This window comes from Micromys minutus (assembly GCF_963924665.1).
Source record: "Micromys minutus genome assembly, chromosome: 1".
Lineage (NCBI taxonomy): Eukaryota > Metazoa > Chordata > Mammalia > Rodentia > Muridae > Micromys > Micromys minutus.
In genome coordinates, this window is record NC_137969.1 from 252394206 (window position 1) to 252414899 (window position 20694).

The following is a 20694-nucleotide window of genomic DNA, read 5'->3' on the forward strand; positions in this document are numbered from 1 at the left end:
CCCTGGATCTTATCAGGCTCAGCTTGGATGAGTGAATTTCTGTGAAAATGAGAAATGACCGAGAGCTTCGAGACAGATTACATTCCACAAAAGTTGCTCTTCGTCTGGGGAGATGGAGTTGTTCTAGTCGCCCCTCTGTTGAGAGTTGGCTGAGACAAAAGGAAATGGAGCCTGTGTAGGAAAGTGGACACTTTGCCTCTTGAGATAGAGGTACAGGACACTTCCAGAGAGAGAAGCTCACACAAATTTTGATGGTCGGGAATGATCCCTCTACCCTCAAAGAAGTTCATTTGTAAATAACCCACAGGCTCTCCAGACCTGCCCCTTCTCTGGCCAGTGTGAGCACCTTGCTCTTTTCAGGAGTTAGTTTGCCCACTGTTCTTGCAGTTACTGTCAGGTTGTTTTCCTTGAAATTAAACTTATTGTTTTCTTTAAAAAAAAAAAAAAAGACTGCATGTAGGACTGGGGCAGTAGCTCTTCAGTAAAGTGCTTGTCAAGCAGTCATGAGGATCTGAGTCCTTAGCCTCAGCATCCGTGGAAAAAACCCAACCCCGCAGCATGCGTTTGTGATCCCTTTGATGAGAATGCAGGCAAATCATCAGAGCTCACTGACCAGCCCGTGTACCCAAGTCACACCTGATGGCACAGCCCGTGTACCCAAGTCACACCTGATGGCACACAACAAGCAGATGGAATTCAGTTTGTAAATTTCTCTGTGGGTTCCCTGTAGGAGATGGCCACGGGTGAGGAAGCTTCTGTCTCTTTCTCCAGTCCTGTGCTCTCTCCGAAGGCCTGCAGCAGAAGAATAGCTCCCAGTGCTGGATGCCTTCATGTCTGTTTATGGTGCCATTCCATCCATAGAGTGTCTAGTTGTTGATGTTGCTGCCCTTGGGTTTTTTGTTTGTTTGTTTGTTTTTTAATTTTGGCCTTTGTGTCTTGGGGCCCAGGTTTGCCTGTCACAAGTATATCACATACAAGCAAAATGGTGGTGTGACAGACTTCTCAGAAACGTGTCTCTTAGCAGTTTGACTCTTAGAACCCGGTACCATCTGTGGGAGTCCGTGTTTGGAGTTAGCTATCATTTGGCCCTTGGACTCCCAGACATCATACTCACAAGATGGAACCGGAAGTGAGGGAGCGGTGGGTCAGAACAAACCAAAGAACTGAACATGAACTCTCTCCCAGTGTGTCTGGAATGAGAACCCTCGCTCTGTTTGAGACTGTTCCTTTACATCACAGCCAAGGATTCATTAATCTGCCATTGGTGATGGTGACGAATGCAGGTACAGAGAAGCTGTGCAGGGCGACTGACTGCACTCTAAGAGTCTTACTATTAAATTCTTTTTCGGGCTGCTGTGGCTCATATTTAAGTCAGAGAATAAGACACTTTGAGAAAGATCTGCAGGGCCGACATAGAGAACCTGAGTGTCGGTTCTTTCTGGTATTACAGTCGGTCCCCGCCATGGCACGGGTAGATCGGACACAGACACATGCGTGCTTGTAAGCCCTCTCTTCCTGTCTACTGGAAAGACATTTGGGACATGCTAAACAATGGCAGCTGCCAGAATCTTCTGTAGATGGTCTCTGTGGCCCTCAGAGCAGCCTGGTGTGAAGGGAGGGTTTGCCCTTTTCAGAGATGGCACATTGAGGCCCTGGCGGAATGCCCGTTACTGTCTTGACTCTAGATAAGGAAAGGTCACAGAAAGGTGCTGTTCCAGTGCTGTGCAGCCCTCCCACGTGTGACCCAGTCCGTCGTGCTCTGAATATATACATTCCATTGGCAGGATTGTGACAGGTTGGCAGACTGCAGTGCCTCAGTCTTCCGGCCCTTCTTCTGTCGGTCCCACTGCTTCAGCGTCACTGGTCCCGGGAGCATAGACGTCATGGAAGTACCATCCCTTCCTCCACCTGTGTCCTTCCACAAATTTGGCTCCTGAAGTTTTTATATTTAAGCATGGCACCCAATTAAAAGCACAAGTATAATTTGGGGTACCATGTTGTATGTTTACCTCTGTCCCTTTCTCCACTGAGCATTAGTGTTTCGTTGACCTTTTCTGGGAAAGCGGAGTATCGTGATGCCCTAAGAAAGTGACTGGGGCCTCCAGGTGTCGGGTCTTCTTACATCAGAACTCCTGGGATGGCAGTGCCCAATGAGAGACGCTGTTGCCTTTCTTCATGGTTCCAGACATCTAACGGTCCTCTCATCTCCTCTTCCTGGGGATAACCTGTGAAAGGCATGCTTGCTCTCCCCCTCCCCCTCCCCCCGCCTGGGGACAGTGGCTTCTTTTCTCCATCACTACCCATAGCCTCCACCAGTGTGTTGGTCCTTCCCATGTGGTGTATCCATGCCTGCAGGCAGCGTTCAGCATCGTGTAATATCTTCCTCTGGATCCCCAGCCTCCTCTGCAGATGCTGACCCTCCTGGGTATCCACATACCCTACTCTGCTTCTGAGATGGCACCTGCTTATATGCCTGCCAGAGACCAAAGAGCCAGTCTCCTGTTTTCTTTATGGCCCCTTAGCTCTTCCCTATCTGAGGAGAAAGGAGACGAGCAGACCAGACAATTCTATAATTACTCTCTTCTCCCAATACAGTCACAGCCTGGGAAAGTACAGGAAGCCCAGGGAGTCTCAGATTCTGCCACTGTTGGGCAGGCCCTGGGAGGCACTGGTGGCCCACCCAGCCTGTGTGTGGCTGGGCTCATCCCATCAGCTTGCCTCATCCTTGAGCTTCGAAAGTTCCCTCAGGAAGCCTCTGTCCTGACCCCCCCACCCCCATCTGCTGAGAAATGTTCTGTGTACCTGCTTCTCTCCGTTGCTTCCCATCCTTGCTTGGGAGGCCCCACAGGCCCTGTGCACATTTTCTGGATCCCAGAGGGCTCCAGTCCCCAGAGGCCAGGAATTGACACTCATATTCTACGTAGGGACTGAAGCTTGGCGCCTCGGCCTTCCTTTCTCTCAAGGCGTACATTGTTTCTGGATCTCTGGCCGTCTTTTTTTCCCTTCACTCCGCCTTTACTGTCTCTACCTTCATGTCATTCTTCATAGAAACTGCACAGTTGTTCCTAGCTTTGATGCTGGTGACATCATAAGAAATGCCCAGCTTGCAAGATACCTAGTGGTGACAGTAAAGAAAGAGCTGCCTGTGGTGACTTGTTACTGTCATTGTCATGATAGTAACAATCCTGACTCTCAGAAGGCTATTCTCGCAGAGGGTGTGGGTTCAGTTCCCAGCACCCACCTAACGGCTTGCAGCCATCTGTAGCTTCAGCTCTAGGGCTACCAGCAGTCTCCGTGCTTCCACAGGCACCAGTACAGACTCGCAGTACACAGACATGCAGGCGACACATTCAGACACAGAAAATGAAAACAAGTCTGGAGGAGGAAGAGGAGGAAGCCAGGGAAACACCAAGTGCCCGTTTGCCTGCTAGGCTCTCAGCTGCAAGACTCGTCAGCCTCCCAAGAGGTTGCCCTGGAGCTGCCGTTTGCATTTATGTCTGATCTTTGGGTTTGTGCTTTCGACAACATGGGACAAGAACTTTTTGATCACCTATAAACCGGTGACCAGACCTCAGGACTGTAACTGGCATTGGTGGATTTATAGTTGTCATAAGATAGTAGGTCACGTGTAAACTTAATGCAAAGAAAATAAAAGCTGAATTAGTGACTTAGAGAAACTAGACTTGGATGTTTCCATCACTGCCAGTCAACATCAGGTCCAGTCAGACCAAGGGCTCTGTTCAGCCGACCCCTGGATGCACAGCCAGATGCTGCCCTGTCAAGTCCCCCTGTGATAGCAAGTGGTCCTGTTTCCGAAGCGACCTCCAGCCGCCTAGGCAGTCAGTCACCTGCCTTGTGCTTCCGTGGTTGTTCAGAGGCCGGCCCTGAGCAACAGCCTTTGCTGTTTTCTCGTTGTCTTGCTTCTTTAGTCTTCTGCGGCCTTTTCAAAATGTCCCCACTCGCTAGATGCAGCAGTCTCATAAGTCTGCCTTAACCTCTAAGCATCTACTGGGGTTAGCTGTCCTTGGCAGTTTGACAGTTGAGTCAGAGTGACCGTAGCATCAGTTGGATGGTCCCCTTCCCGGAGAGGTCTGTTTCAGGCTGCAAGTGTGATCTTATCTCCTTTGGAGACCAACACAGCTTTTGAATTTTAAGAAAAGCAGAAAAGCAACAAAAACCGACTCAGAATGGGAAGCATCTGTCACTAGGATTATCCAGTGTTTCTTGGAATGTTCTTGGTAACACTTGAGGGATCCTGGTTGTGATCATGGAATATGTGGGTTTTAGTTTGCAGTTAACATGTTTCGAACCTTGCCACCCTCCTCCAATCCTACGGGAGCAGAATTCGACCCAGAAGAAGATGAACCGACGTTAGAAGCAGCCTGGCCTCATCTGCAGGTACTGGGCGTGGCACCAGCTCAGATAGGATGGTGAATGCTGTGTGGGTGGTGGCCCAGGGCCTCTCTAGCTGATAGCCAGTGGGCTTCTGATCTAAAGGAGTCTCTAGTCTGAAATGTTCTTAGTAGAGCAGAGAGGGAGAGGGAAAGTGGGAGAAGTGAGAAAGATTGATTGAATGGGGGTGTGAGTGATTGATTGGCTGATTCTGTAGACCCATTACACAGGCCACAGAGATGTAGCCCGATTTCTGTGCCCTCAATGATAATACCAACTTTACCGATCATACTGAGTTCAGGGTCTGTCCTAGTTATGGTTGCAGTTGCTGAGATGAAAAACCATGACCAGAGGAAGTTGGGGGGAAACAGTTTATTTGGCTTTTGCTTCCACATCACTGTTCATTATCAGAGGAAGTCAGGACCAGAACTCAAAATAGGGCAGAGACCTGGTGTCGGGAGCTGATGCAGAGGCCATGCAGGGTTGCTACTGGCTTGCTCAGCCTGCTTTTTTTATAGAACCCAAGACCACCAGCCCAGAGGTGGCAGCACCCACAATGGGCCTGCCCTTCCCCATCAATCAGTAATTAAGAAAATGCTCCACAGGCTTGCTTACAGCATTTTCTCAAGGCTCTCGCCTCTTAGATGACTGCAGCGTGTGTCAAGTTGATATAAAACCACCCAGCACAGGTTTAGAGCATTTCCCCAATGTGCTCCTGGCTTTCAGTGCAGGTTTAACTTTTGCTGCTTTGCATCCTAGGCTCCATGCTGATACCTGTATGGTGCAAGGCCATGGTTATGAGGCCAGTACAAGCAGAGCATTTACACATGTCCTCGGTGAGGAAAGGGACCGGCGAAGTGAGGGACCTGAGACGGAGCCAGATGTCCCGCCCTCAAGGCATCTGCACTCATGATAGACCACCCCTGCTGTCTAGCCCACTGCACTGTCTTAATTTACAAAGGGAACCTCAGTGGCTGTATGTCTGTGTTCCTCTCCCAGGCAATCCTAAAGTTCTTGTCCACTTAGACCTCCAGGATACAGGTAGATGGCCGACTGCAGGCTCCACCCACAAGATTGGTCATGGTCCCAGGTGTAACAGCTAAGCCATGAGAAGCCCAGTGTGCAATTTAAGAAATAGTCTGTGGTCCTCCCTACATAAAAGAATTCCATCTGCATTTAAAGTCCGCCAAGCCACATGGCTCAGCGTTAACTTTGAATGCATGTGTGGTTTTTTTAAGTCCAGTGTTTTCAACAGATGAAGAATGAATTAAGAGAGTTCTCAAGCCACAGGGTGAAGTACCTGTAACTTGACTGATTGTTTTGTTTTTTTTTTTCTCCTAGCTTGTTTATGAATTTTTCTTAAGATTTTTAGAGTCTCCAGATTTCCAGCCCAATATAGCAAAGAAATATATTGATCAGAAGTTTGTATTGCAGGTAAGTTTCCGGCTGGGTGTTCCTCGACAGCCCTGAGGACAGAACGGCCACTGTCACTAAGTGTGGTTTCTTTTCTCTTAAAGCTTCTAGAGCTCTTTGACAGCGAGGATCCTCGGGAGAGAGATTTTCTAAAGACCACGCTGCACAGGATCTATGGGAAGTTCTTAGGCCTGCGCGCTTACATCAGGAAACAGATCAATAATATATTTTATAGGTAAGTCCCCGTGTTGCTGGCATCCACCCTTAATGCTGTCAAATCAAAGACAGGAAAGGTGAGCCATGTGCTCGTGACCCCATCCCTCAAGGTATACATGTGTGCACTCGGGTACACACACACACACACACACACACACACCGTGTCTTATCAAATTCCCTACCCTTGTTGGCTTCCCTCCAGAGTTGTCTGGTTGCTCACAGTGTGGACGCTTCTGTTCCAGGCACCCGCTCGCCACCTTGTTATTCCTGCTCAGTTACAGGGAAGACAGGGAGGAGGAGGAGGAGGAGGAGGAGGGAAGGAAGTGGGCAGCCTTTGCCTGGGAGGATCTGGGAATTAGATGAACAGTTTGAGGGCCAGCCAAACAGAGAGGAGGGCCGGCAGCTGGCAGACATGACAACTTTCCTATTTCTGCCCAGACTTGGGCCTTCAGGACCAGAGAGTGACCACAGACCTGTCCCAGCAGTCCCCAGCTCAGAAAGGACACATCAAAAGCCTCCAAGTACATTAATGGCTGTGCCCGCCAGATGTCTCACCCTCACCTGCCCCTCCTCCCCCCCTCACCTGCCCCTCCTACCCTCCTACCCCGTCTCATCTCTGACCAAGTCTCATGATAATTAAGACCCAATATCCCAGGTGAGCATGCAGGTCTACACCTGTAATCCCAGTGCTCTGGAGGCCAAGGCAGAAAGACTGCCACCGCTTCATCTACATAGAGGTCCTAGAGAGCCAGAGCTTCGTTCACATGGCTCATGCCACTGCTGCTGTCTGGTTAACATGTGCAGCCTTACTAAGTTATGTCTGTGCTCTCAGAGTCTGGCCTCTGCCAGCCTGTGCAGCTGTTCATGTGTTATCCTAGGCTACATCGCCTTGCCTTGAGCCCTCAGACCTCCTTCCTCAAGAAGTCCACATGAGCTGACATGGGTCCTACTCCCCAGGGGCAACCTCTGTGACACCAGCTTTGTATGCACCCACAACTGATACGGAGTTTGCATAGCTGGTGGAAGGGTTTGCATAGCTCTTTCATGGGGAGGTCTCCCTGTGTCGCCCCTAGCTAGCCTGTAACTCACTGGACTAACATGGCTTCAAACTCAGAGCTCCTGCTTCCTCTAGGACTAAGGCTGTGGTCACCTGCCCAGCCTAGGTTGTGTAGCTCTTTCTTACTAGTACCTGGCAGGCTTACTTAATTGTTGGCTTCTTTGGTTGGCCTCCTGCTGTGACATCTGACTCTAGAGGAGCCTAAAAGTACAAATCTTGGCAGCGATGGGAATGCGATATCTGTCTGATAAAATAGACAAGCTTCACGGTCTAGCTGTGGGCCAGCCCCACTTATGTGTAGACACAGGACCAAGCACCCCCAGCCTCGTGCCAACTCACTAGCCTGCCGGATCCTTGCTTCAGTCCCCAGCAGTGACTGAAAGTGGCCCAGAAGGGGACTGAGCGTGAGACTACAGCCTATGTGGCCAGAGGGCTTTCCCTGCAGTTGGATCTTTTGCCTGATGGCACATCATGACATTGGGGCCTTCTTTGTGTGGCTTCCCTTTGAGGTTTTCCAAGTTGTCTATAATGCATGATGTTTCTCTAATGGAGCCCAGCCCAGCCCCAACTTGCTGGAGTCAGAGAATGATGTCCGCTCACGGTCCTCACTTCTTGGTGCTGTGCTTCCTCACAAGGTCAACATTCAGCTGCTATCATTCTCTACACACAGTTCGTACAGCTTAGGCTCCAGTCTCCCAGCCCCCAGTCCAGGGAGCAAATGTGATGACCTGCACTGTGGGGGTGTGCGGAAGGGCCTCAGTGCTCTCACCTTGAGTGCTGACGGCTCAGCTGTTCAGAATAGGTATGCATGATTCAGTTCCGTTCTCGCAAACGGGCTAGTACTGCGCTGTGGTGTTTCTGTTTTCTCCCTTAGGTCACTATTTCTATAATTACCTTGATATGTCCACTCAAAAGCAAACACATTACGAAGAACCCCTCGTTGGCCTGGGTGTTTTTATTGTAGTTTCATGTAAAAAAAGTCAGAAAGCCCACGAGCGGCTCCCAGATCATAGGAATGCAGGACTGGGTGTGTTCAGTATCCCCAACCCAGAAATCCACACACTCAAAAATGTGAATGCCGACATGAAACCACAATGGAAAATTACACACCTGCCTTATGTGCTGGGTCATAATTAAAATGCAGAGATGGCCAGGGACCCGTGCCTGCAGACTCAGCTATTGAGGACATTACGCAGAGGGAATCATTTGAGCCCAGCAGTTGGACAGCTGGAACAGCATAAAGAAACCTGTCTCTATTCTTTTTTTTTTCTTTTTTTTTTTTTTTTTGGCATACATTTTTTTTAGTCATGCTTAACCTAAAAATGTTGCATAGCATTACCTTCCAGCTCTGTCTAAAGAGTAGTTGAGTAGAATAATTGAGTTTTTGGCTTCAGTTTAGATGATATCCCAAGATATATCTCCTACATATGCAGATGTGACTCTGGACGATCTCTGACGTTGTAAATGCTGGTCCCGAGCATTCTGGGTGAGGGCTTCTCAAGCTGAACCTGTACCTTGTAAGGAAAAGCAGTTTTGAGCACCTTGAAACATTGAGCTGAGGACCCTGTCTGTCATCTCTCATCCTCTCAGTTGTCAGTATGAGCCAACGGCGACTCCGGCGCCGCCTTCTGAAAGTGGTAAACAGCAGGCTGGCCGGCCAGAGAACACGCCGGCCTCTCTTCTGCCCCACCCAGTGCTGAAGCTTAAGTCAACACCTGTTACTCCCCTCAGTTCTGACCTTGACCTGGGCTCAGAACTGTTGTTGTCCAGGCTTCTCAGTGCCGTGCATCTTTATCCATGTGGCCTCTCTGGTCATGCTTGGAGCCTTGTGAGTCTTTGGTTTGGGTGTTTTAGTCCTTTTTCTTAACAGCCTGAACTAAGCTTGAACAGACACTGATTCTCCCGTCTCCGCCTTCCCGTGGTTGTAATTACCGGCTTGAGCTGCCTCTTCTGGCTTTAGCGATACTCTGAGCACTAACTGCCTCCAGGAGGAAATCGGGAGAAGCTGCCAGTCTCCTCAAGGGTTAACCTGGGAGTCCCACTTACTTCCGTCCTAGGCAAAGTGAGGACAGCTTCACGGGGAAGGGGGTAGATCCAGCCTTTGTAGGTGCAGATACATCTACGGGAGACCGAGCACTGGTCCAGCCCAGGTTCAGATCAGTCTGGTTTGGGCTGTAAAGGAAGGATCTTGCTCCAAATGCTGAGCTCGGTTCCCCAGACAGTCTCCTTTGTGGAGGCAGAACTGGTCCCCTTCACTCTTTTCCACACAGTCAGTTAAAGGTGCTTCAAACTAAGAAGCCTCCGTGAGTGGCATTAATGTGGAAAGCCACAGCGACCGCCATCTTCCTGTAATACATAGGAAAGAGGGGAAGGCCTGGGCGTCCAGGGAGCTGTGACCAAGGGTGCTGCACCAGCTACAGCTGCAACCTTTAAAATACCGGAGGTAAAATATGTGAAGAAAAGTTGAGTTTTACACAATATTGTAATTACTTTCTTACACTGCCCTTCACAGACTGGCTGACTGTGACAGCTCTGTGCCCTAGGGCAGGGATGGGAAGAGATCAGCAGGAAGCAGGTGGGACACACATTCTTTTGAAGGGGTTCCCTCTAACCTTGGCTGCTCTGGAACTCCCTCTGTACACCAGGCTGGCCACACACTCAGAGATATACCTGCCTCTGCCTCCCAAGTGATGGAATCAGAGGCATGTGCCACCGCCACCACCAACACCAACACCTCTGCCACTACTGCAGCCATACCTCAAACTATATATCCCGAGGCTTCTGTGTGTGGCCACCAGGAGCCTTGGAACCTGCCCACCTGCTGTCTGGCCCAGCACCTGTCTCACCTGGATTCACAGCTGTTCTTTCCCTTCTGCGTGCTCACCTCGATGAGTCTGTCAGAGGCCTCCTGGGGCTTAGTGTGAGCAGGAGCCATCAGGGAGGCCTGGCCATCCGAGAATACAGAGATGTCTCAGCCTGCTCCTCAGACATCTTCAGGCCTGGATTCTTAACCTTTTAAGGTCGCTAGCCAGTTTGTCTCAGGATACTGGGATTTGGGCCAGAAACTTCAATACACAGCTTCTGGGGGAGGTGCTCCCTCTGATGGGCAAGGACCTCCTCCACCGTCACCTGTCCTAAATGTGCTGCAGTCAAGTTCAGTCTCTGTGGACTATCGGAGATGGACATTCTCCTTTTCCCTGTTCTTGTGCCCAGTTCACTTACCAGACATGGTTAAGTAGCACACAGATGCCAGGTTTGGTCTTAGCACCAAGAACACATTCACAGGAAGTCTTTGTCCCTGCTTGGAGGAAGACAGGCTGACACAGAAGAATGGGGTGCATGCTTTGAGAGCACCCTAGACGCCCACGTTGGGCATGGTGGGCAGAGACTGCACAGGGACACCGAGGAAAAGCGGACTGCATATGGGAAGCTGGTGTTGAGAAAGCAGGCTCAGATAGGTAGGGAGAGAAATGGGGTGTTCAGAGAAGAGCTTCTAGCCATGGGGCATGGGGGACCTATGCTAGGTATGAGAGGCTCTAATAGTGCGTAAGACATCGCCTTCTGTTGATGGGTTGGCAGGTGGATAGGATGGAAGGCTGGACATTGTAAACAGGATCAGGCAGACAACGGTGCACACTGCCACTGTCTGAGTCTGCCGGCTAAAACACGAGTGGCTTCCTGGATACCCGAAATCCTTCAGAATAAAATGTTGGAAGGAATTTGAGCTCCACAGACTATCTGCCCACAGGACCCTCTCCTGCCAGGCTTGGAGGATGTCGTAGACCCTGAAGCACCTGAGCAGCCTTCCCCGGCTCCTCTCCCATCCTCCCCTCCGGGTCTAACACTGGCGGTGCTTGTGTGTTGCAGGTTTATCTATGAGACAGAGCACCACAATGGCATAGCAGAGCTGCTGGAGATCCTGGGGAGGTGAGTTGCTGTCCCTGGCATTGCTGACACCTGTATGATGTAACCCATCTCTTCTGACCCCTGCCCTGGAGCAGAGCCATTTCAGCCAGGTCCTGAAAGGAGGGAAATAGAGTTTGATGTAAGAAGGAAGGTTGGTGAACATGCACCTAATAGCAATGCACTTCCATTCCTGTGGCCTGTAGGTGAGCCCTCTTCACACACCTCAGTCCATTTCCACAGAAACTATGGGATTTCAATGTGTTTTCCATGAGGAGTGTTCAGAGTATTAGAGAAGAAGGTTGATATTGCAAGTGTATTTGAAGAATGTATATTTGAGGGATTGAGTAAATGCTGATATTTCAAATTCAGTTGTTTTGGTTTCTTTTTTTTTTTTTTTTTTTTGCCTTTCATGTGTATAGTATGATTCAATTTTTATCATTTTAATCCGAGTAAAGTTTTTACTTGCTATCACAAGTTAAAAAGCAAAAACAAAAAGCCTATAAATAATATAAGATTCCCTGACCCACTGTTTCCCAAAAACTTTCCTTGGAGCTAAGAGGTAGGTCGTCTGGACAAAGCTTCTCTCCGTCTGCATTTGCAGCTGAAGGTTCTGAGTCTGTCTGAAGTAAAGCCATCCAGTGTGTATTCTGAATGTGGTGGCTCCTCCAGCCTCTGAACCTGTAGTCTGTGTCCCTCCCTCCCAACCCCTGCCGCACCCTCCCATACCACACAGGGGGAGGGGAGAGACAGGAGAGAGAGGCTGTTGTTTGGTGGGTCTGGTCCCTCCCAAGTTGCTGCTTTTGAAGCAGTGCTGGACCTAGGATGGGTCTGTCCCCCACACATGGCTTACTTAGTATGGCTGAGGGCTTCCCTTCCCAGCTCCGTGAGCTTGGACAAGTTCCTTCTGTTAAACAGAAAGAAAGCTCAGTTCCCTCCTACTGTTGCCTTCTGCATGTTTCAGGAGTGGTGTGAGCCATGTCAAGTGTGACTCTTAACTACCTCCAGCACAGGGTTCACCCAGGAGTCTCCCTACAGATGTCCTAGAGGACCAAGTTACCATTGCTCTGAGAAACACTTGTGTGCTTTGCCTAATCTAGAAACCACGTGGCCAAGCCAGCTCATGTTCTGTCCCCCATGGTGTGTCTTTCCTACAGAATGAACCAACCCAGCCTGCTCACTGGGAGGGGACAGGACTCTGGCTCACACTAGAATAATGACCTGGAATTACACCCAGGAGTGTAGATGTCTTAAAGAAAAGTGCTGGTGGGAGGACCTGGAACATGGTCCCCCCTGAGCTGCTTAATGTGCTGTAGCTTTAGGAGTGTAGTCTGCCTCCAGGAGCTCCTGCACCCCGGCTGCTCCCCTGTGCTGGGACTCGGGGCACATAGCAAAAGAGATAAAAGTGGCCATGTTCCCTGGAGGGCCATTTTGTTGTTGTTGTTGTTGTTGCTATCAATATCCTCTTTATTCTGAAGTAAATATTTTGCCCATTGACTTTTCAAGCTGAAAACAACAGCTAAAAGAAAACGTAATTCCTGGTTATAATCTAGAATGTGTAAATACTCAAACTGGACTCTCTCTTTACAGTATAATTAACGGATTTGCCTTACCACTAAAGGAAGAGCACAAGATTTTCCTGTTAAAGGTGTTGCTGCCCTTGCACAAAGTGAAATCCCTGAGTGTCTACCATCCCCAGGTAAGGCCAGCTGAGCACAGCTGCCCACCTCTGCAGCCGCCAGCCACTTCTGAGAGTGCCTCCTTTCTCAGAGTCCGGTGACAGTCCTTGTAAGGCGTTGTAAGGCGTTTCGAAGATGGGAGATGGTTCAGTTGTATAATCGCTTACCATCAGGTGTGAGGACCAGGGTTGAGACCCCAGAACTCATGTAAATGGCAGAGAAATGTGACAGCCCACCTGTGCTCCCAGCCTCAGAAGGTAGAGGAGGAGCCCAGGAGCAAGCTGGCTAGCTAGACTAGCAATGTAGCCAGCGCCTGGTTCAGCGAGAGAAGCTTTACCTCGATGGTACAGGGTGGGAAGCATCAAGGAACACACCAGTGCCAGCTTCTCCCCTCCACGGGCATTCATCCGTGTGTATGTTTATAGCCACATACATGTATGCACACACAAGAGACAGAAATTCAGGGGAATCTCTGGGACACAGATTGTACAGAAACTGGGGGACTCAGCTTTGAAAGGAGGCTTCGTACAGTGTGATCTAAACCTAATGCTCTAGAGACAAAAGCCGGATGGCACAGCCATTGGCGTGCTCTGACGCCTGTAGAAGCCAACTGCCGGTACGGGCTGTAGCCATTCCGCCACCTCAGTCCTGGCTTCCGACCCCTTCCCGGTGACCACCCTCAGTTGCAGCCCAACAGCCCTTTACCCGGCTGGACACAGACTAGGGTGCCATTATGCACTAAGAACACATTGTGAGGGAGGGGCCTAGGGAGCCCTCCCTACTCTCTTGAATACCATCAATAAAGTTCCACTACACCCTCCTTCCCCCCCAAAAAAAGAACACATGGACAGGGATCTAGAGAGTTGGCTCAGCACTAACCACCCTTCCAGAGGACCCAGGTTCATTTTCCAGCACCCACAAGGCAGCTCTTAACTGTCTGTAACTCCTGCTCCTGTGAAGCCGTTTTATGGTTGGCCATAGTGCACAGTTTCCCACACACATAAAGAAAATAACAAAATATTTTTAAAACTTTAGTTTCCAGCCCCCTGAGACACACTGACATACACACATAAAGCACGTGGAGGGATCTGGAGTATCCAAGTTCAGTTCTCAACACCCAAATGGCAACTCACAACTGTCTGTAACTCCTGGATCTGACCCCCTCACCCCCTCACACAGACTTACATGCAGGCAAAATACCATTGCACATAAAATAAAGATATATCAATTATTTCTCTTTCTTTCTTAAGATTTATTTATTTTATATATACTGTCACTGTCCTCAGACACACCAGAAGAGAGTATCAGATCCCATTACAGATGGCTGTGAGCCACTATGTAGTTGCTGGGAATTGAACTCAGGACCTCTGGAAGAGCAGTCAGTGCTCTAACCACTGAGCCATCTCTCCAGCCCAAATCAACTATTTTTCAAGAAAGCACATGGAAGGTCTGGGCTTCATAGGACAGTACTTGCTTGCCATATGCAAGGTCTTAGGTTCCATCCCCAACAAAGATTTTTTTATCTTAGCTCTCATAACTGTAATCCCTGCACTCAGGAGTCTGAGGCAGGAAATCATAAGTTCGAGGCCAGCCTGGGCCTTGTCTAAAAATTAAACAAGATTGCATTCTCCAAGAAAGCGTATTCTCTTGTTGACTCAACGCACCGTCCTCCTGAGAGACAGGTCACACTGATTTTCTGTCTAGCATCACCCTGTGGCAGGTCTTATCTTGTATCCTACGGGTACTAGTAATTCCTAAAGGAGCTGAGCACAGGGCGTGGGGCAAACATCTAATGTCAGCTCGAGACTGAGGCAGGACCTGCAGCAACTTTGGACTTCATGTAAAGATTACTTCAGAGGGCAAATAAAGAAAAACGCAGAGATTCCTGGTAGGACCCTGCACTGAAGTTTTCCAGATACGACATTGTTGGTCCGTTCTCATCTAAGGACAGACAGACACACACAGCTATAAAATCTCACAAACAGATAAAAAATTATCCAGTGGGCATCAGTCCCAAAGGTATTTCCCTGAAAGCGTCACTCGGAGAGGGTGGCACGTGTGTGGAGAGTCTCAGCCACATCAGGCTGTTTCCCAGAGGAAGGTGGTTGATGGTCATTCTGGAAGGGTGTTTCCGAGCTGAAGAGACTGTCTGACGCTCTCTCCCCTCCCTTTCAGCTGGCGTACTGTGTCGTGCAGTTTTTAGAGAAGGACAGCACCCTCACTGAACCAGTAAGTGCTTGGTCTGGACCATGACCTTGGGCTGGGTCCCTCCCTGAGCAGCTGCCGCACCCCACATTTTACCACAGTCAGCCTGTCACCTTCAGTGACAACACTGTTGGAAGCTCAGCTGTGGTGGTTTGGTGACAAGTTCTTTCACTACAGTGAAGGTTTTGTGTAACAAACTTGCCACCTTGTCCCATACTGCTCCACAGTCGTTGGCACCCGGCCCCCGAGCAGCTGTGGCCACCAGCTCGGGCCCCTCCACACTGGACAGCAAGTGTCCCACAGGTGCAGGAGGATCACTTGTGCTCTGGAGGGAGGTGGTGTTGTCTAGAAGGTTTATCTAAGTTAGTGTTGTTTTACAATCACTGAACAGCAAGTGAAGGCTAGACTACCGTCTTTTGGTTTCAATTTCTACTATTTTGGGTATTTTATCTTTATTAAATTTTTAAAAAATAATTCCTAGCGCCTCCACACACACCAAAAAAAAAAAAAAATCAGTCAATAAATGCAGGCATGGTTGGCAAAGTCATTCCTGTCTGATGTGAGCCAGTGCATAAGCATCTGAATTCACTTTTAAAAGAATCTAAGCTACAGTCAGTCCGTAGCCCATGCAGGACTGTTCATGGTGTACGGCCCAAGCTCAGGAGGCTGAGGTAGATCAATGGTGGGTATGCTTGGGTTATTCAGCAGGACCCTATTTCAGAAAAGGAAACGCGGGCTAGACCAACATCAGTTGTAAGAGCACCTGTTCCTTAGAGGGTCCCAGCACCCAGGCGGTGGCTCACAGCTGACTGTGCCTCCAGCTCCGAGGGATCCAACACCCTCTTCCGCACTCTGCGGCATTCACATGCGTGAGCACGCTGGCGTGACCACTCAGGTTTCTCTCCCCATGAATAACTTATTTTTTAAAGTCAGGTATTCTCTGTATTTATTTCAAATGTTATCCCCTTTCCCCCTTCTCCCATCTCCCCTCCCCGTGCTTCCATAAAGATGTTCCCTCTCCCAATCACGCTCTCCCACCCCAGTGCCTTGGCATTCCCCTACACTGGGAAAACAAGCCTTCACTGGACCAAAGGCCTCTCCTTCAGCAAAGGTCCTTCACTGGACCATTGATGCTATCCTCTCCTACCCATGCAACTGTATATGTAGAGACTGTAAGAGAGCCGTGGGGCTCTCCATGTGTGTTCACTAGTTGGTGTCTTAGGACCTGGGAACTCTGGGGGGTTTTGGTTGGTTGATAATATTGTTCTTGCCATGGGGTTGCAAACCCCTTCAGCTCCTTCAGTCCTTTCTCTAGCTCCAATAATTTACTTTTAAAAAGAAAAGAAATTCTTGCCTGCTCCCATGTTACATTCAGAAGTCGGAGGAAAGAGAGGCATGGGGAAAAGGCACACTGAGCTTTCTCTCGGTGTTTCTGTGTGTGTGTGTGTGTCATACGCTGATGACTGAAGCACTTACCACGTGTCAGTCCACGTTTGTCACAGGCAGGATCCTCCCACCCAAAGCATCTCTGCCATCTGGGCCCTGTCCCAGCCTGACCCCGGGCCTGCTTAGCCCAGATTGACTTTCTTTCCTCATCTGTCTGAGCACAACATAAACTCAGGTGACAGTTGTCAAGGTTTCAGTCCCACTAATGCGGTGTAATGACAGATAGGCAGCTTTGTGAGGGGTGAGCTTAACTGTGGGAGGCAAGAGACAGAATGCACTGTGGACCCGGGATGCCAGCCACGGGCAGGGCCTGCACAAACAAGCCGAAAGCCCCACTCACTCATGTGATGTGTCCACCCGAGCTGTTGTTCCTGTTGACAGATGATGATATGACACCACTGTCTAGCTACAGAAAGCAGAGCTCATTCTTAGTATACTCAAAGCATTTGGACTCTCACCTGGTACATTTCTTCCTTTGAAATTTACATTTTATAGGAGTGTAAAGGCCATTGTGTCTGACTTAGAAGTGGGGGGGGGGTTGTTGTTTGGTTGGTTGGTTTGGTTTGTTGGGTTTTTTTTGTTTTTTTTTTTTTTTTTTTTTTTTTTTTTTTTGGTTTTTGGGGATGGGGAACTTAAATTCAGAGATTTACCAGTCTCTGCCTCCCCAGTGCTGGGACGAAAGATGCGCGCCACTGCTCCCTAGCCCTAAAGACTTACAGTGTAGGTGTGAACTAGAAAGGAGTGTGTGCACTGGGCACACACAAACCTCACATGCTTCCCCAGGGCTCCCGGTTCCCATGTAGAATTGCTTTAAATACAAGTCGTGTCCATTATTTCGATCAAATTCCCACCAATAGACAACGTACAGGGAAGATTGAGTCCAGCAGAGCTGACGGCGGCAGGACCACATAGCTCAGACACTGAATCCAGGCAGATCAGGAAAGGAGGACAGACGGACAGAATCCAGCTAGCTGCCTTCTCAATTATTACTTCATCTAGGACTCCACCTCCTGGGATGGTGCCACCCACACAGGGCAGGTCTTCCCTACAGTTAATCCTCTCTGCAAATGCCCAGAGGAGCCCTTGGGTGTGTCTCATTAATGCCTTGGGCGATTCTTAATCTAGTCAAGCTGACAGTGGAAACTGCTCATCACGGTGTTCCACTGACAATCTGCCATTTGGAAAGGGCATTTGCTGACCCTGTAATTGATACTTTTCATGTACTCCAAAGTGTCCTGGGCACATTAGACATAGATGCTGTTTTCTTTGTTGCCAGGCTAGAGGCTCGTGGGAGATTTTACACACCTGTGTCTCTTTTCATCCATCTGTCTGCCTCAGCTAATGGGATGACCCACGTGTCTTGGCAGTCACTGCTTTGCTCCTAGATACACCAGGACAGGCTCCCCAGGACTCAAGGCAGGGTCACTTACGTGCCTCCCCATCCCATCCCTGTTGGGGAGCATGCACTGAGCCTGGAGCCTAGAACACATTAGCATGTGCTGGCATGCGTGCCTTCTGCAGAGTCCTGCCCTTCTCACACACAGCCCAGAAAATGGTGCTGCTCGCAGAAGTTCAAAGATCAGAAAGAGCCCAATGTGAACCTGGTTCAGAAACTGGCTTTTCCAGCAAGCAATCCAAATTGGTGGTACTGTGCAGCTGGTACATGACTTTCAAAACCCACTGACAGCTGGAGGACGGTGCTGGTAGAGAGTAATTCCTGTCTTCCATATTAACCAGCGTTAGTTTGGTTTTTTTAATGATTTATTTAATTTATGTATGTGAGTACACTGCTGCTGTCTTCAGACACACCAGAAGAGGGCATCAGATCCCATTACAGATGGTTGTGAGCCACCATGTGGTTGCTGGGAATTGAACTCAGGACCTCTGGAAGACCAGCCAGTGCTCTTAACCACTGAGCCATCTCTCCAGCCCTAGTTTGGTCACTAAGTAATACACTTTAGAAATATGGTCTATAAAAGACTTTGTGAGAGTCGTACCAACCCTGCCTGGCCTGGCACTCCATATGTGGACCAGACAGGCCTCACGCACACAGATGTGCCTGACTCTCCCTCCTGAGGTCTGGGGTCAGAGACATGCAGCAGCCCCACGCCCAGCTCAGGGTGGTTGTACATTTTTGTCAGATTCTAAAATTAGGAGAACTTGTAAAATGAAACTTGAACTTTTGTGATAGACAGGTAATAGAAATGTCCTGGAGCCTGAATACCCAAAGCACCAAAGCAGAATTATTGTGTATGAATATTTCTCATACGCCCACCCTGCCTTTACCTTTGTAATGATGGAAAGAGTGGCTTGCTACTCAGGGAGTTTCTGAGCTGTGAGGGACAGGTGAGTGACAAGCAGTGTGCTCCGCAGGGCGGCACGCACAGGGACGACTCAGCAGCGCTGCTCCTAACGTTGGAGCACACTCGAATGTACACACTCAGGAAGCCGACTGAAGCAGGCGGATCTCTTGATTTTGAAGGCAGACAACCAACCTGCAGAGTGAGCTCCAGGACAGCAGGGGTTACACAGAGAAACCCCGTCTCAAAACCAAATATCTCATATACTTCTTTATGCTGAATTCCTCTCTGCGGGTCATCAAGGCAGCTCAGTGGATGAAGGTTTTTGATACTAAGACTGACAGCATGGGTTCAATTCCTGGGGCCCACATGGTGAAAAGAGACACTCAGTCTCTGCAGGCTGTCTTCTGACAGCCACACACATAAACACAGGAAATAAGTGGGTGTGATAGGGGAGAATTTCCTGTCGAAGTTCACTGTTTAGGCTAGAGTGTTTAAGAAGAGCACTGATACCTTAAATCCAGACCACAAACCTCCAAGCTTCAAGTAGGCATAATCTGTTGTTAGCCTCCATGTCTGAAGTCTAGGCAGAGGAGTGTTTCTGTAGATGGCCTTGGTTTTGTAAGTTTTGTTGAGGTTTCCATAAATCCTCAACCAACTGGAAATTCAAACTACATCCCAAAATGAGGGTTTCCTTTCTCCTGTCTCTTTCACGGTTCCTCTGCCCATCATGCCTCACAGACAGGCCTCATGGCTGCTTCAGAGGGACAGGTGGTTCCTGTGCGGGTGTGTGCAGACCTGCATGTGCACAGGTGTGTGAGCAGTCCTGCGTGTGCTGTAATTTTGCTACTGCTATGAATCAGAATGTAACGCCGGATATCTGATGCTCGACCCACGGGTTGAGAACCACTGCCCTAGTGTGCCTTGGCATCTCACCCTGTTTGCTGTTACTGTTTTGTAGGTGGTAATGGCACTTCTCAAATACTGGCCAAAGACTCACAGTCCAAAAGAAGTAATGTTCTTGAATGAATTAGAAGAGATTTTAGATGTAATTGAACCATCAGAATTTGTGAAGATCATGGAGCCTCTTTTCCGACAGTTAGCCAAATGTGTTTCCAGCCCTCACTTCCAGGTAAGTGGGTTTGGGTAATGAGAATCGGGGTCAGGTGCTTGTCGGTGACATCTCACTGTGAGGCTGTTCATGTTCTGCTTCTGCTGTGACCAGCGGGTGGCATTCACTTTTATTTTACTTAACGTGTACTTCTGAATTAGATGCTAAAACTTTAGCCCAATAGGACGGCTCGTTCCTGTAACCCTGGTACTTAGGAAGTTAAGGCTGGAAGATTGCTACAAATTGAGTCCAGCCTGGGCTATAGAGAGACTCTGTGCCCCAAAATAAAGTTTAATCTTAGTTCTGGGTGGTTTTACTTGTGGCCCCTACTCTGATCACTGGAAACATGCTTCTCTGCAGCCGTGATGTGCAGCACTGTCTCTGTGAATAATGTCCTGCGCTCAGGTGACGTACTGACACCTAACAGGGCCCTAGTTCCTCATAACTGAGTTATCCACATCAGTGAGTACCTCAACAATAAAAACCTTTAACTCTGGGAATCTCTCCCCTCATAAAGTGTTTCCTTCCTAACATATCAATTTGTATCTCTTTACATCTTTTAGAAATTAGTATTTCTCCCTGGCAGTGGTGGCATATGCCTTTAATTCCAGCACTCAGGAGGCAAAGGCAAGCAGATCTCTGTGAGTTTGAGTAAAGCTGGGAGTACACAGAGAAACCCTGTCTCCACAAAAAAGGAGAGGAAGGAAGAAAAGGAAAACATTAGTATATTTTTTTCTTTTTCTTTTTCTTTTCTTTTTTTTTTTTTTTTTAACTACTAAAATCCTGTCTGGGAAGCTAGTGTCTGTCACCCACTTTCTACTCTCAAGTTCTCCAGGCTTGGCTGCCTTGGCTGTGTCCTCTTCCAGGGACACCTTCTGCTATATCCAGCTGATGTGATGGTCAGCAGAACCTTGTACCCCAGGAAGCTGGTGACTCGGGAAGCTATGATACTTAGGCACCATGAAATTAACT

General features: G+C 48.9%; 1 protein-coding gene across 6 annotated transcripts in view; it reads left to right on the forward strand.

Moving 5' to 3' along the window:
* The window catches only part of PPP2R5C (protein phosphatase 2 regulatory subunit B'gamma), a 134322-nt gene that overhangs the window by 94334 nt on the left and 19294 nt on the right, over positions 1–20694 (forward strand). For 5 of the 6 annotated variants that reach the window (XM_080931348.1, XM_080931350.1, XM_080931353.1 and 2 more), the window contains 7 exons: positions 4288–4398; positions 5734–5826; positions 5910–6040; positions 10946–11005; positions 12572–12680; positions 14836–14889; positions 19573–19743. In XM_080931348.1, the coding sequence (XP_080787474.1) occupies positions 4288–4398; positions 5734–5826; positions 5910–6040; positions 10946–11005; positions 12572–12680; positions 14836–14889; positions 19573–19743 (729 nt within the window). The remainder of the gene's footprint in view (positions 1–4287; positions 4399–5733; positions 5827–5909; positions 6041–10945; positions 11006–12571; positions 12681–14835; positions 14890–19572; positions 19744–20694) is intronic. The other variant, XM_080931349.1, reaches the window with a different exon arrangement.